Source organism: Oncorhynchus mykiss, chromosome 7, assembly GCF_013265735.2.
Source record: "Oncorhynchus mykiss isolate Arlee chromosome 7, USDA_OmykA_1.1, whole genome shotgun sequence".
Classification (NCBI taxonomy): domain Eukaryota; kingdom Metazoa; phylum Chordata; class Actinopteri; order Salmoniformes; family Salmonidae; genus Oncorhynchus; species Oncorhynchus mykiss.
Genome location: NC_048571.1, coordinates 67,606,618 through 67,620,771, shown reverse-complemented (window position 1 = coordinate 67,620,771; position 14,154 = coordinate 67,606,618). Strand labels below are relative to the sequence as shown.

Below are 14,154 nucleotides of genomic sequence, written 5' to 3'. Positions count from 1 at the left end.
ATCTACCTCTTCTGCGCCGATGTTGTTTTGGGTCGGCCTCTGGAATCAGATCAAATGTCCTGGGTGGTGGTGCGAACAAAGGATCCACTTTGGGAAAGTCGTATTCCTGGTCGTAATGTTGGTAAATTGATGTCAATCTGATATCCAATATTTCTTCCTGGCTGTATGTAATAACACTTAATATTTTCTGGGCTAGCAATGTAAGAAATAATACATAAAAAAACTAAATACTGCATAGTTTCCTAAGGACTAGAAGCGAGGCGACCCTCTCTGTCGGCACCATCATGTCTTTAAAAACCGTTAATAAATTCCTTATAAATAGTCTTGTGAGTTAGACATTAGATTTTTTTCATTTTAGTCATTTAGCAGATGCTTTTATCCAGAGCGACTTACAGTAGAGTGCATCATTTTTTTATTTTTATTCTGGGCCCCCATGGGAATGGAACCCAAAAACCTTGGTGTAGCAAGCGCCATGCTCAACCAACTGAGCAACAATAACGCTGTTATAGCTGGTTTATAAGTACATTAGTAGTACATTGCTATGATCAAACACCTTATTCATTGTCTTATTAACCTTTAATAAATAATTTAAAATAGTGTTTATAAATGCGTAAATAACTATTTAGAGATTGCATATTGACATTTACAAATGTAGGAACAATGATTAATAAATGGCAAATAAACACTTTACAAACTGTTTAGAAATGGTTTATTAAGGGACCTTAATATAAAGTGTTACCTGATGTAAAAGCTATGTACATCTGTAGATCCTGATAACGGTCATCTTCAGCTAAAAGGTACTGAGATGTACAGAAACGAGTACTGGAAGGAAGAGGCAGACTCAGACTCGAACATACCTTTTCCCAGATTGAAGATGAAGGGTTTCTTGCGGTCCATACTGGAGTCAAACTTCTTCCCATTGAGAAGTTTGCCAGTGTAGTGCACTGCTACCTTGTCCCCGATCATGGGTCTGTCCCCATCCTCTCCCTGTTTTTTCACCACCTGTACAAAGAACAGATGTCAGCCCTAAGATCAGCTCAGCTCAGCATGCTAGTTAGTACTTGTTTTCTATAGCTAGACAGTAGCTAGGTTTCCATCCAATTGGCGAAAGATTTTCATGCAAATATTCTAGAATCCGCATAAAGAAAATATGCGTTTCCACCAATTGGACTTGTTGCGAATAAAAATCACTGCGTAATCACTTAGTGCCCTTAAAATTACATTTTGCATAAGTTTTCATGTACCGAATACAAATCTAAAGTTCAATGTGTTTCCATATAATTTTCAACTCTACCGATAGTTTTGTCACAAAAACAGTTGCATTAAATAGCAAATGTGCCTTACATTGCTCTGGTCTTGGCACATGCTCTCTAGCCAACAGTTCGCAGATACAGTGCGGGTAGGCTAGTATACATGATGAGATTATTATGGATAAGAGCAAGAATATTTGTATTTGTCAAATGGCAGTCAAGCATCGATCATCATGTCATCAGAATAAGACCCTTGATATTTATTGGAATGGAGCATCAAGATCACTGTGCACTTTAACCACACTGAAGTTCATCATTTTACCTATAGCCTAATAAACTGAAAGGTTTCCCGAGTTGTAGTGGGAGGACCACACACCATAGCATCGTGTGACTCCAAATGTACTTTGATATGATTGTCATTATAACAATATTTGTGCATAAAAGCGTTTCCACCACCATTTCTCACATTACTGATTTTACAGAAACAAAAAGATCACACAATGTCAAATTAACAAATTATCTGTCGGCATTCATAAAATTGTACCGAAACGTCCTGTATCCATCACAGCTGTAGTGATTTAAAAAAAATATGATATGACATAATTCATGTGAAATATTTATCTTTCATGTACCCCTACTAGTATTTTTAATCCTCACGGTATTTCTTGCCGTGCTCTGTTCTTCTTGCCACGTTTAGAGGAGGATGTGCTCAAAACAAAGGAACACTTGAGTGGTGGCAGAATTATGAAAGAAGAGTATCTCTGAAGTCTCTCTGAATAACATGCCAAAGGGAACACATTGTGTGTGTGCTTCAGGTCTGGCTTAAAAGAGGATGACAACAGTAGAACACATCCTAACACTGAATAGATCCCTTTCATAACCAACAACGCATGTTTATGGAATGATAAGCAACGCAGAGTATGAAAAGTAGATCTGAATCCTAATAATAATTTGACCTACGCTCCTTTATGTCAAGCCTGAGTTTGTCCTTTACAGAGGATGGTGGGATGAGGTTAAAGCCTACCTTGCGAACTCCCTCGTCTTTGTTAGGAGTGACGTCAATGCCCTTAACGGCAGAGACCACAGCAGGAGACTGGTCATCCATGGACTGATCCTTATCTGTGGTCATATCTGCACCTGAGAATGCCACTCTAACCCTGCACAAAAGAGTCACACACAAACATTGTTAGAACTGGGATATGCACCAATGTAATAACACACTCACAAAACCCCACCAACACACAAAGCCACCAGTAGAAAGGCCTCTCAGAACCACCTGACTCTCACTTTAAATGTAATCAATGATATTCATATGACCTTTAGGTAGGTACATTCTTAACTATATTATACAGTATCTCTGACATCATGTGAGTCAGGGAATGGCGCTTCTAACATCTCAACTCTGTTTCTTCTTCATTCTGATAAAATGCATGAGCTGACGCACACCCAAAAATGTATGTTGAGGTGCTGACGAACGAATAATAAACTCTGCTCCGTCCCTCTTTGTGAGGCATGCAGCACAGTACGTTCTTGGTAGACTGTTGTCATTGAAGAGCCAAACATGTTTTCTGATGAGGAGCTAGAGAAATTGCCTCAATGGCTGCCTTATCTCCCAGCCCACAGTACATCGTGTTAACTCACGGTACATCGTGTTCACTCATAATACATCGTGTTAACTCATGGTACATTGTGTTAACTTTCTGCAGTCATACCATCACACTAATGTCAAGACACCAGAAAACGTACACATGTAGAATCTCAATTTGAGTCAGTTTACTACATCAGGAAAATAATCCGGAAGCAACAGGAAATGCAACATTTTTATGTGGATTATAATTCATTGTAGGAGATGATACCTTTTTTCATAAGGGAAAATCTGTCATGTACTGTCATGTTGTGTCTTGTTTCTGTCCTTTCCCTTCACCCTGTCTCCCTCTGCTGGTCGTTGTTAGGTTACCTTTTCTCCCCCTCTTTCCCCCAGCTGTGCCTTGTCTCCTCCTAACTACCTCGTCACCCCTTTTCCCACCTGTTCCCTTTTTTTCCCTCTGATTAGGTCCCTATATCTCTCTCTGTTTTTGCTCCTGTCTTTGTCGGATTCTTGTTTGTTGTGTTTCATGCCTGAACCAGACTGTCGTCATGTTTGCTGTAACCTTGTCCTGTCCTGTCGGAATCTGCCGGTCCATCTGAGCCTACCTATGTTTGGTAATTAAAGAAGCTCTGTTTAAGTTAATTCGCTTTTGGGTCCTCATTCACGCACCGTAACAGAAGAATCCGACCAAGAATGGACCCAGCGACTTCGGATCCTCTCCACTCAGCCGTCGGGATCCAGGGAGCGATGCTAGGCAGACACGAGCAGGAATTGTCTGCTGCTCGACATGCCGTTGAGACCCTGGCCACCCAAGTCTCCAACCTCACAGAACAGGTTCACCATCTCCGCCTCGATCCACCGGCCACTTCCAGGGCTTTCGAATCTCCGGAGCCCAGAATCAATAACCCGCCGTGTTACTCTGGGGAGCCCAGTGAATGCCGCTCGTTCCTCACCCAGTGTGATATTGTGTTTTCTCTCCAGCCCAACACTTTCTCCAGGAGCACTGCTCGTGTCGCCTACGTCATATCTCTCCTTATTGGACGGGCTCGTGAGTGGGGCACGGCAATCTGGGAGGCAAGGGCTGAGTGTACTAACCAGTATCAGGACTTTAAGGAGGAGATGATACGGGTTTTTGATCGATCTGTTTTTGGGGAGGAGGCTTCCAGGGTCCTGTCTTCCCTATGTCAAGGTAATCGATCCATAACAGACTACTCTATTGAGTTTCGCACTCTTGCTGCCTCCAGTGGCTGGAACGAGCCGGCTTTGCTCGCTCGTTTTCTGGAGGGTCTCCGCGCAGAGGTAAAGGATGAGATTCTCTCCCGGGAGGTTCCTTCCAGCGTGGATTCCTTGATTGAACTCGCTATTCGCATTGAGCGACGGGTTGATCTTCGTCACCGAGCTCGTGGAAAGGAGCTCGCGTTCTCCGTTGCCCCCCTCTCCGCATCACTACCATCTTCCTCTGCCGGCTCGGGTGCTGAGCCTATGCAGCTGGGAGGTATCCGCATCTCGACTAAGGAGAGGGAACGGAGAATCACCAACCGCCTCTGTCTCTATTGCGGTTCCGCTGGTCATTTTGTCACTTCATGTCCAGTAAAAGCCAGAGCTCATCAGTAAGCGGAGGGCTACTGGTGAGCGCTACTACTCCTGTCTCTCCTTCAAGATCCTGCACTACCTTGTCGGTCCATCTACGCTGGACCGGTTCGTCAGCTTCCTGCAGTGCCTTAATAGACTCTGGGGCGGAGGGCTGTTTTATGGACGAGACCTGGGCTCGGGAACATGACATTCCTCTCAGACAGTTAAGGGAGCCCACGGCCTTGTTCGCCCTGGATGGTAGTCCTCTCCCCAGGATTCAGCGTGAGACGCTACCTTTAACCCTCACTGTTTCTGGTAATCATAGCGAAACCATTTATTTTTTAATTTTTCGTTCACCTTTTACACCTGTTGTTTTGGGCCATCCCTGGCTAGTTTGTCATAATCCTTCCATTAATTGGTCTAGTAATTCTATCCTCTCCTGGAACGTCTCTTGTCATGTGAAATGTTTAATGTCTACTATCCCTCCTGTTTCCTCTGTCTCTTCTTCACAGGAGGAGCCTGGTGATTTGACAGGGGTGCCGGAGGAATATCACGATCTGCGCACGGTGTTCAGTCGGTCCAGGGCCACCTCTCTTCCTCCACACCGGTCGTATGATTGTAGTACTGATCTCATTCCGGGAACCACTCCCCCCCGGGGTAGACTATACTCTCTGTCGGCTCCCGAACGTAAGGCTCTCAAAGATTATTTGTCTGTAGCTCTTGACGCCGGTACCATAGTCCCCTCCTCCTCTCCCGCCGGAGCGGGGGGGTTTTTTGTCAAGAAGAAGGACGGGTCTCTGCGCCCCTGCATAGATTATCGAGGGCTGAATGACATAACAGTGAAGAATCGTTATCTGCTTCCTCTTATGTCTTCAGCCTTCGAGATCCTGCAGGGAGCCAGGTTTTTCACTAAGTTGGACCTTCGTAACGCTTACCATCTCGTGCGCATCAGGGAGGGGGACGAGTGGAAGACGGCGTTTAACACTCCGTTAGGGCACTTTGAATACCGGGTTCTTCCTTTCGGCCTCGCTAACGCTCCAGCTGTCTTTCAGGCATTAGTCAATGATGTCCTGAGAGACATGCTGAACATCTTTGTTTTCGTTTACCTTGACAATATCCTGATTTTTTCACCGTCACTCCAGATTCATGTTCAGCACGTTCGACGTGTCCTCCAGCGCCTTTTAGAGAATTGTCTTTTTGTGAAGGCTGAGAAGTGCACTTTTCATGCCTCCTCCGTCACATTTCTCGGTTCTGTTATTTCCGCTGAAGGCATTAAGATGGATCCCGCTAAGGTCCAAGCTGTCATTGATTGGCCCGTCCCTAAGTCACGCGTCGAGCTGCAGCGCTTTCTCGGCTTCGCGAACTTCTATCGTCGTTTCATCCGTAATTTCGGTCAGGTGGCAGCTCCTCTCACAGCCCTTACTTCTGTCAAGACGTGCTTTAAGTGGTCCGTTTCCGCCCAGGGAGCTTTTGATCTCCTCAAGAATCGTTTTACATCCGCTCCTATCCTTGTTACACCTGACGTCTCTAGACAGTTCGTTGTCGAGGTTGACGCGTCAGAGGTGGGCGTGGGAGCCATTCTTTCTCAGCGCTCCCTCTCTGACGACAAGGTCCACCCATGCGCGTATTTTTCTCATCGCCTGTCGCCGTCGGAACGTAACTATGATGTGGGAAACCGCGAACTGCTCGCCATCCGGTTAGCCCTAGGCGAATGGCGACAGTGGTTGGAGGGGGCGACCGTTCCTTTTGTCGTTTGGACTGACCATAGGAACCTTGAGTACATCCGTTCTGCCAAACGACTTAATGCGCGTCAGGCGCGTTGGGCGCTGTTTTTCGCTCGTTTCGAGTTCGTGATTTCTTATCGTCCGGGCTCTAAGAACACCAAGCCTGATGCTTTGTCTCGTCTCTTCAGTTCTTCAGTAGCCTCCACTGACCCCGAGGGGATTCTCCCTGAGGGGCGTGTTGTCGGGTTGACTGTCTGGGGAATTGAGAGGCAGGTAAAGCAAGCGCTCACTCACACTCCGTCGCCGCGCGCCTGTCCTAGGAACCTTCTTTTCGTTCCCGTTCCTACTCGTCTGGCCGTTCTTCAGTGGGCTCACTCTGCCAAGTTAGCCGGCCACCCTGGCGTTCGGGGTACGCTTGCTTCCATTCGCCAGCGTTTTTGGTGGCCCACCCGGGAGCATGACACGCGTCGTTTCGTGGCTGCTTGTTCGGTCTGCGCGCAGACTAAGTCCGGTAACTCTCCTCCTGCCGGCCGTCTCAGGCCGCTTCCTATTCCCTCTCGACCGTGGTCTCACATCGCCTTAGATTTTGTCACCGGACTGCCTTCGTCAGCGGGGAAGACTGTTATTCTTACGGTTGTCGATAGGTTCTCTAAGGCGGCTCATTTCATTCCCCTTGCTAAGCTTCCTTCTGCTAAAGAGACGGCACAAATCATCATCGAGAATGTTTTCAGAATTCATGGCCTTCCGTCAGACGTCGTTTCGGACAGAGGTCCGCAATTCACGTCTCAATTTTGGAGGGAGTTTTGCCGTTTGATTGGGGCTTCCGTCAGTCTCTCTTCCGGCTTTCACCCCCAGTCTAACGGTCAAGCAGAACGGGCCAATCAGACTATTGGTCGCATCTTACGCAGTCTTTCTTTTCGCAACCCTGCGTCTTGGTCAGAACAGCTCCCCTGGGCAGAATACGCCCACAACTCGCTTCCTTCGTCTGCGACCGGGCTATCTCCTTTTCAGAGTAGCCTCGGGTACCAGCCTCCGCTGTTCTCATCTCAGTTCGCCGAGTCCAGCGTCCCCTCCGCTCAGGCTTTTGTCCAACGTTGCGAGCGCACCTGGAAGAGGGTCAGGTCTGCACTTTGCCGTTATAGGACGCAGACTGTGAGGGCTGCTAATAAGCGTAGAACTAAGAGTCCTAGATATTGTCGCGGTCAGAGAGTTTGGCTCTCCACTCAGAACCTTCCCCTTAAGACGGCTTCTCGCAAGTTGACCCCGCGGTTCATTGGTCCGTTCCGTATTTCTCGGGTCATTAATCCTGTCGCAGTTCGACTTCTTCTTCCGCGATACCTTCGTCGCGTCCACCCGGTCTTCCATGTCTCCTGTATCAAGCCCGTTCTTCGCGCCCCCGCTCGTCTTCCCCCCCCCCCCCCATCCTTGTCGAGGGCGCACCCATCTACAGGGTCCGTAGGATTTTGGACATGCGTCCTCGGGGCCGTGGTCACCAGTACCTCGTAGATTGGGAGGGGTACGGTCCTGAGGAGAGGAGTTGGGTTCCCTCTCGGGACGTGCTGGACCGTGCGCTGATCGAGGATTTCCTCCGTTGCCGCCAGGTTTCCTCCTCGAGTGCGCCAGGAGGCGCTCGGTGAGTGGGGGGGTACTGTCATGTACTGTCATGTTGTGTCTTGTTTCTGTCCTTTCCCTTCACCCTGTCTCCCTCTGCTGGTCGTTGTTAGGTTACCTTTTCTCCCCCTCTTTCCCCCAGCTGTGCCTTGTCTCCTCCTAAATACCTCGTCACCCCTTTTCCCACCTGTTCCCTTTTTTTCCCTCTGATTAGGTCCCTATATCTCTCTCTGTTTTTGCTCCTGTCTTTGTCGGATTCTTGTTTGTTGTGTTTCATGCCTGAACCAGACTGTCGTCATGTTTGCTGTAACCTTGTCCTGTCCTGTCGGAATCTGCCGGTCCATCTGAGCCTACCTATGTTTGGTAATTAAAGAAGCTCTGTTTAAGTTAATTCGCTTTTGGGTCCTCATTCACGCACCGTAACAAAATCAAGTCTGAAATTTCAAAGTGGAAATTACAAACTCCAGACGCCTTTTTAAACTTCAAATACACTTCAAGTTAAAAAATATCCTGCATTGCAGGAAAGTTCTCCTGCAACAAGGTGATCAAATTAAGATCTTACATCTGTAGGTCTTCATGTACAGTATCTATGCTGTTTCATTGCAGTATACTATTCCCACATTCACTATTGACAACGCCAAAATGTTAAATTCAATCAAAACTGCAATGTGGTAAGCGATTTACACAGTAGCTCTTTTTCTTCCATGGCCAAATAAAAATATTTTTGTTCCTACTTCATTCTGAAAACTGGCACTTGATGAATGAAATATGAGAGATGATGGTGCAACAGTGCAGTCAATCTTTGTGATGCTGCACAGTGTGTTCTGGGACACCGTTGACAAGCCAAAAGAGCTTTCTGATGATGAGCTAACATATAATATTATCCTGATGTCTTTCAATGGCAGCCTTCATGAGTTGTATCTCTCAATCCACAATACATCATGTTAACTCATGGAATTTGTTGCTGTCATAGCATAATACTAGCATCAACTGTGCAGTGCACATAGTTTAGAACTAACTGTAAAAACTCCTCACATTAATTGAATGAAAATTCCACACACAAAAAAAGACAGGGGGCTGCGGGTGGGTGTGCTACGCCAGAGCCTGTTGCATCTTTAGAGATAAGATACAACTTAATTTTTCCCTCAAGGCAATAAGATTAGGGCCTGGTCCCATGCCTTAGGACATCAGAAAATTAGGTAGACGCAATCAGGGTTAAAGTCATCATTCATCTTTCATCAACTCCAGATTTGAGTTCAGTCCACCATGACACTATGTGACTACCTAAAGAACGCTATGGTATTAAAATGCTGCTTTGCTGTCATATTTGCCAAGTTAACGTGTATTGTGTCAATGTTGATTTTGGAATGTCTATATCTGTTTATAGCTTTAGCCTGCCCGTGAACTAGGGCTGGGCGATATGATGATATATATTGTGTGACGATAGAGCATAATATGAAACGATATAAAAACGTATATCGTTTATTTTGTTGTGTTGAAAAATCACACTCTTTACAGCAATATTTTTCCTCAATTGGACAATGCTTTTCGTGCCGTGTGGAAGGAAATTTGCAACACAAACAAACATGGCGGAGAGTGAACGGGACACAGAGCATGGAGACACGGAGCTCGTACCTAAAAGAGGGGCTACTTTGGTCGCATGGACGTGGTTTGGGTATGAAAAGTCTGACACGGACCAGTAAACCGTCCTTTGCAAAATATGCCGCAGGCCGGTCCCGACAACAGGCTCAAACACCACTAACCTCTTACCACCTACTCAAGAATCATGTTAAACAGTACGGAGAGAGTCTACGGGTGAGACCCAAAAGGCCCAAGAGGCTTTTGCCCGCGACACACCATATGGCAAAGAATCACAAAGATGGAAGGAGATAACAGCTGCCGTTACAACTTAAGTCTGCAAAGACATGGCCCCAATTTACACGGTCAAGAAACGGGGGTTTTGTGAGTTGATGCTAACACTTGAACCAAGGTACCAAATGCAAATTGATATGTGACGCATTTTAACCAGGTAGGCCAGTTGAGAACAAGTTCTCATTTACAACTGCGACCTGGCCAAGATAAAGCAAAGCAGTGCGACAAAAACAACAACACGGAGTAACACATGGGATAAACAAACGTACAGTCAATAACATAATAGAAAAATCTGTATACAGTGTGTGCAAATGAAGTAAGGAGGTAAGGCAATAAATGTGCAAGTATAAATACTGGTGTGCAAAAGTGCAGAAAAACAAAAACAAATATGGGCATGAGGTAGGTAGTTGGTTGGATGGGCTATTTACAGATGGGCTGTGTACAGCTGCAGCGATCGGTAAGCTGCTCTCACAGCTGACGCTTAAAGTTAGTGAGGAGGATATAAGTCTCCAACTTCTGTGATTTTTGCAATTCGTTCCAGTCATTGGCAGCAGAGAACTGGAAGGAAAGGCAGCCAAAGAAGGTGTTGGCTTTGGGGATGATGTAACGGCTCTCCTCTTCGTCTGATGATGAGGAATAGGAATCATCGGACCAACACGCAGTGTGGTAAATGTTCATAGTAAATTTAATTAAATAAACTGAACACTGAATGACAAAAAACAAAGAGAGTGAACGACACGAAACAGTCCTGTAAGGTGAAAAAACACAAAACAGGAAACAACTACCCACAAACAAGGTCAGGACGTGACAGATGACCAGTGAAAAATACCTGCTGGAGCGCATGCTACTGGTGGGTGTTGCTATGGTGACAAGTGAGCTGAGATAAGGTGGAGCTTTACCTAGCAAAGACGTATAGATGACCTGGAGCCAGTGGGTTTGGCGACAAATATGTAGCGAGGACCAGCCAACGAGAGCATACAGGTCGCATTGGTGGGTAGTATATGGGGCTTTGGTTACAAAACGAATGGCACTGTGATAGCAAATTGGATGCAGTCTGAGTAGAGTGTTGGAGGCTATTTTGAAAATGACATCGCCAAAGTCAAGGATCAGCAGGATAGTCAGTTTTACGAGGGTATGTTTTGCAGCATGAGTGTTGAAGGCTTTGTTGCGAAATAGGAAGCCAATTCTAGATTTAATTCTGGATTGGAGATGCTTAATGTGAGTCTGGAAGGCGAGTTTACAGTCTAGCCAGACACCTAGGTATTTATAGTTGTCCACATATTCTAAGTCAGAACCGTCCAGATTAGTGATGATAGTCAGGCGGGCGGGTGCAGGCAGCGATCGGTTGAAGAGCATGCATTTTGTTTTACTAGCAGTTGGAGGCCACGGAAGGAGTGTTGTGTGGCATTGAAGCTCATTTGGAGTTTTGTTAACAGTGTCCAAAGAGGGGCCAGATGTATACAGGTGTTGTATGTGTAGAGGTGGATCAACAAATCACCCGCAGCAAGAGCGACATCATTGATATATACAGAAAAAAAGAGTCGGCCCGAGAATTGAACCCTGTGGCACCCCCATAGAGACTGCCAGAGGTCCGGACAAATGGCCTTCCGATTTGATACACTGAACTCTATCTGACAAATAGTTACTGAACCAGGCGAGGCAGTCATTAGAGAAACCAAGTCTGTTGAGTGTGCCGATAAGAATACGGGTGAAAGAACACGGTCGAAAGCCTTGGCCAGGTTGATGAAGACGGCTGCACAATGCAGTCTTTTATCGATGGCAGTTATGATATCGTTTAGGACCTTGAGCGTGGCTGAGGTACACCCGTGACCAGCTCGGAAACCAGATTGCATTGCAGGGAAGTTACGGTGGGATTCAAAATGGTTGGTTATCTGTTTATTCACTTGGCTTTCGAAGACTTTGGAAAGGCAGGGCAGGATGGATATAGGTCTGTAACAGTTTGGGTCTAGAGTGTCTCCTCCTTTGAAGAGGGGGATGACCGCGGCCGCTTTCCAATCTTTAGGGATCTCAGACGATATGAAAGAGAAGTTGAACAGACTAGTAATAGGGGTTGCAACAATGTCGGCAGACAATTTTAGAAAGAGAGGGTCCAGATTGTCTATTCCAGCTGATTTGTAGGGATCCAGATTTTGCAGCTTTTTCCAAACATCAGCTGTCTGGATTTGGGTGAAGGAGAAGCAGGGGGGGCTTGGGCCAGTTGCTGCGGGGGTGCGGAGCTGTTGGCCGGGGTAGGAGTAGCCAGGTGGAAAGCATGGCCAGAAATTCTCGATTTATCAGTGGTAGGGTGTTTCCTAGTCTCAGTGCAGTGGGCAGCTGGGAGGAGATACTCTTATTCTCCATGGACTTTACAGTGTCCCAAAACTTTTTGGAATTAGTGCTGCAGGATGCAAATTTCTGTTTGAAAAAGCTAGCCTTTGCTTTCCTAACTGACTGTGTGTATTGGTCCCTGACTTCCCTGAAAAGTTGCATATCACGGGGACTATTCGAAGCGAGTGCAGTATGCTTATTTAAGATGGAGAGGAAAGCACTTTTAAAGAACAATCAGGCATCCTCTACTGACAGGATCGGGTCAATATCCTTTCAGGGTACCCGGGCCAGGTTGATTAGAAAGGCCTGCTCGCAGAAGTGTTTTAGGGAACGTTTGACAGTGATGAGGGGTAGTCGTTTGACCATGGACCCATAACGCACGCAGGCAATGAGGCAGTGATTGCTGAGATCCTGGTTGAAAACAGCAGAGGTGTATTTAGAGGGCAAGTTGGTCAGGATGATATCTATGAGGGTGTCCATGTTTACGGATTTGGGGTTGTACCTGGTAGGTTCCTTGATAATTTGTGTGAGATTGAGGGCATCTAGCTTAGATTGTAGGACGGCCGGGGTGTTAAGCATATCCCAATTTAAGTCACCTAGCAGTACGAACTCTGACGATAGATGGGGGGCAATCAATTCATATATAGTGTCCAGGGCACAGCTGTTAGCTGAGGGGGTCTATAACAAGCGGCAACAGTGAGGGACTTATTTCTAGAGAGATGGATCTTTAAAAGTAGAAGCTCGAACTGTTTAGGCATAGACCTGGATAGTATGACAGAACTCTGCAGGCTATCTCTACAGTAGATTGCAAATCTAGCAGTTCTGTCTTGATGGGGATGTACATTTCAGAATTTTTGGTGGCCTTCCTAAGCCAGGATTCAGACATGGCTAGGACATCAGGGTTGGTGCAGTGTGCTAAAGCAGTTAATAAAGCAAACTTCGGGAGGAGGCTTCTGATGTTAACATGCATGAGCCCAAGGCTTTTACGGTTGCGGAAGTCAACAAATGAGAGCGCCTGGGGACACACAGGGCCTGGGTTAGCCTCTACATCACCAGAGGAACAGAGGAGGAGTATGATGAGGGTACGGCTAAAGGCTCTAAGAACTGGTTGTCTAGTGCTTTGGGAACAGAGAATAAAAGGAGCAGATTTCTGGGCGTGGTAGGATAGATTCGGGGCATAGTGTACAGACAAGGGTATGGTAGGGTGCGAGTACAGTGGTGGTAAACCTAGGCATTGAGTCACGATGAGAGAGGTTGTATCTCTGGAGGTGCCAGTTAAGCTAGGTGCGGTCTCCGCATGTGTGGGGGGTGGGACAAGGGAACTATCTGAGGCATGTTGAGCAGGACTAGGGGCTCCGCAGTAAAATAAAACAATGAGAGCTGCCCTAAACAATGGTATATGATGCATATTGACATGTTAATTGATGTCAATTAGCCTATCAGAAGCTTCTGATGATATAATTTTCTGTAACTTTCCAAGTTGTTTAAAGGCACAGTCAATTTAGTGTATGTAAACTTCTGACCCACTGGAATTGTGATACAGTGAATTATGAGTGAAATAATCTGTCTGTGAACAGTTGACTTAAGTCATGCACAAAGTAGATGTCCTAACAGACTTCCAAAACTATAATTTGTTAACAAGAAATTTGTGGAGTGGTTGAAAAACGAGTTGGAATGACTCCAATCTAAGTGTATGTACACTTCAGACTTAAACATATACAAACTCATCAAAAAAAGTTATGTCCTCTCACTGTCAACTGTGTTTAAGTTAAGCAAACTTAACATGTGTAAATATTTGTATGAACATAACAAGATTCAAGAACTGAGACAAACTGATGTTCCACAGACATGTGACTAAAAGAAATAGAATAATGTGTCCCTGAACAAAGGGGGGGTCAAAATCAAAAGTAACAGTCTGATGTGACCACCAGCTGCATCAAGTAATGGAGTGCATCTTCTCCTCATGGACTGCCCCAGATTTGCCAGTTCTTGCTGTGAGATGTTACCCCACTCTTCCACCAAGGCACCTGCAAGTTCCCTGACATTTCTGGGGGGGAATGGGCCTACCACTCACCCTCCGATCCAACATGTCCCAGACGTGCTCAATGAGATTGAGATCCGGGCTCTTCGCTGGCCATGGCAGAACACTGACATTTCTGTCTTGCGGGAAATCGCGCACAGAACAAGCAATATGGCTGGTGGCATTGTC

General features: G+C 46.1%; 1 protein-coding gene across 2 annotated transcripts in view; it reads right to left on the bottom strand.

The window, feature by feature from the left end:
- The window catches only part of fkbp5 (FKBP prolyl isomerase 5), a 48,375-nt gene that overhangs the window by 22,345 nt on the left and 11,876 nt on the right, over positions 1 to 14,154 (bottom strand). For both annotated transcript variants that reach the window (XM_036983904.1, XM_021610304.2), the window contains exons 2-3: positions 2,275 to 2,407; positions 858 to 1,002 (exon numbers count right to left, since the gene is read on the bottom strand). In XM_036983904.1, coding sequence (XP_036839799.1) covers positions 858 to 1,002; positions 2,275 to 2,379 — 250 coding nt within the window. In that variant the 5' untranslated portion in view covers positions 2,380 to 2,407. The remainder of the gene's footprint in view (positions 1 to 857; positions 1,003 to 2,274; positions 2,408 to 14,154) is intronic.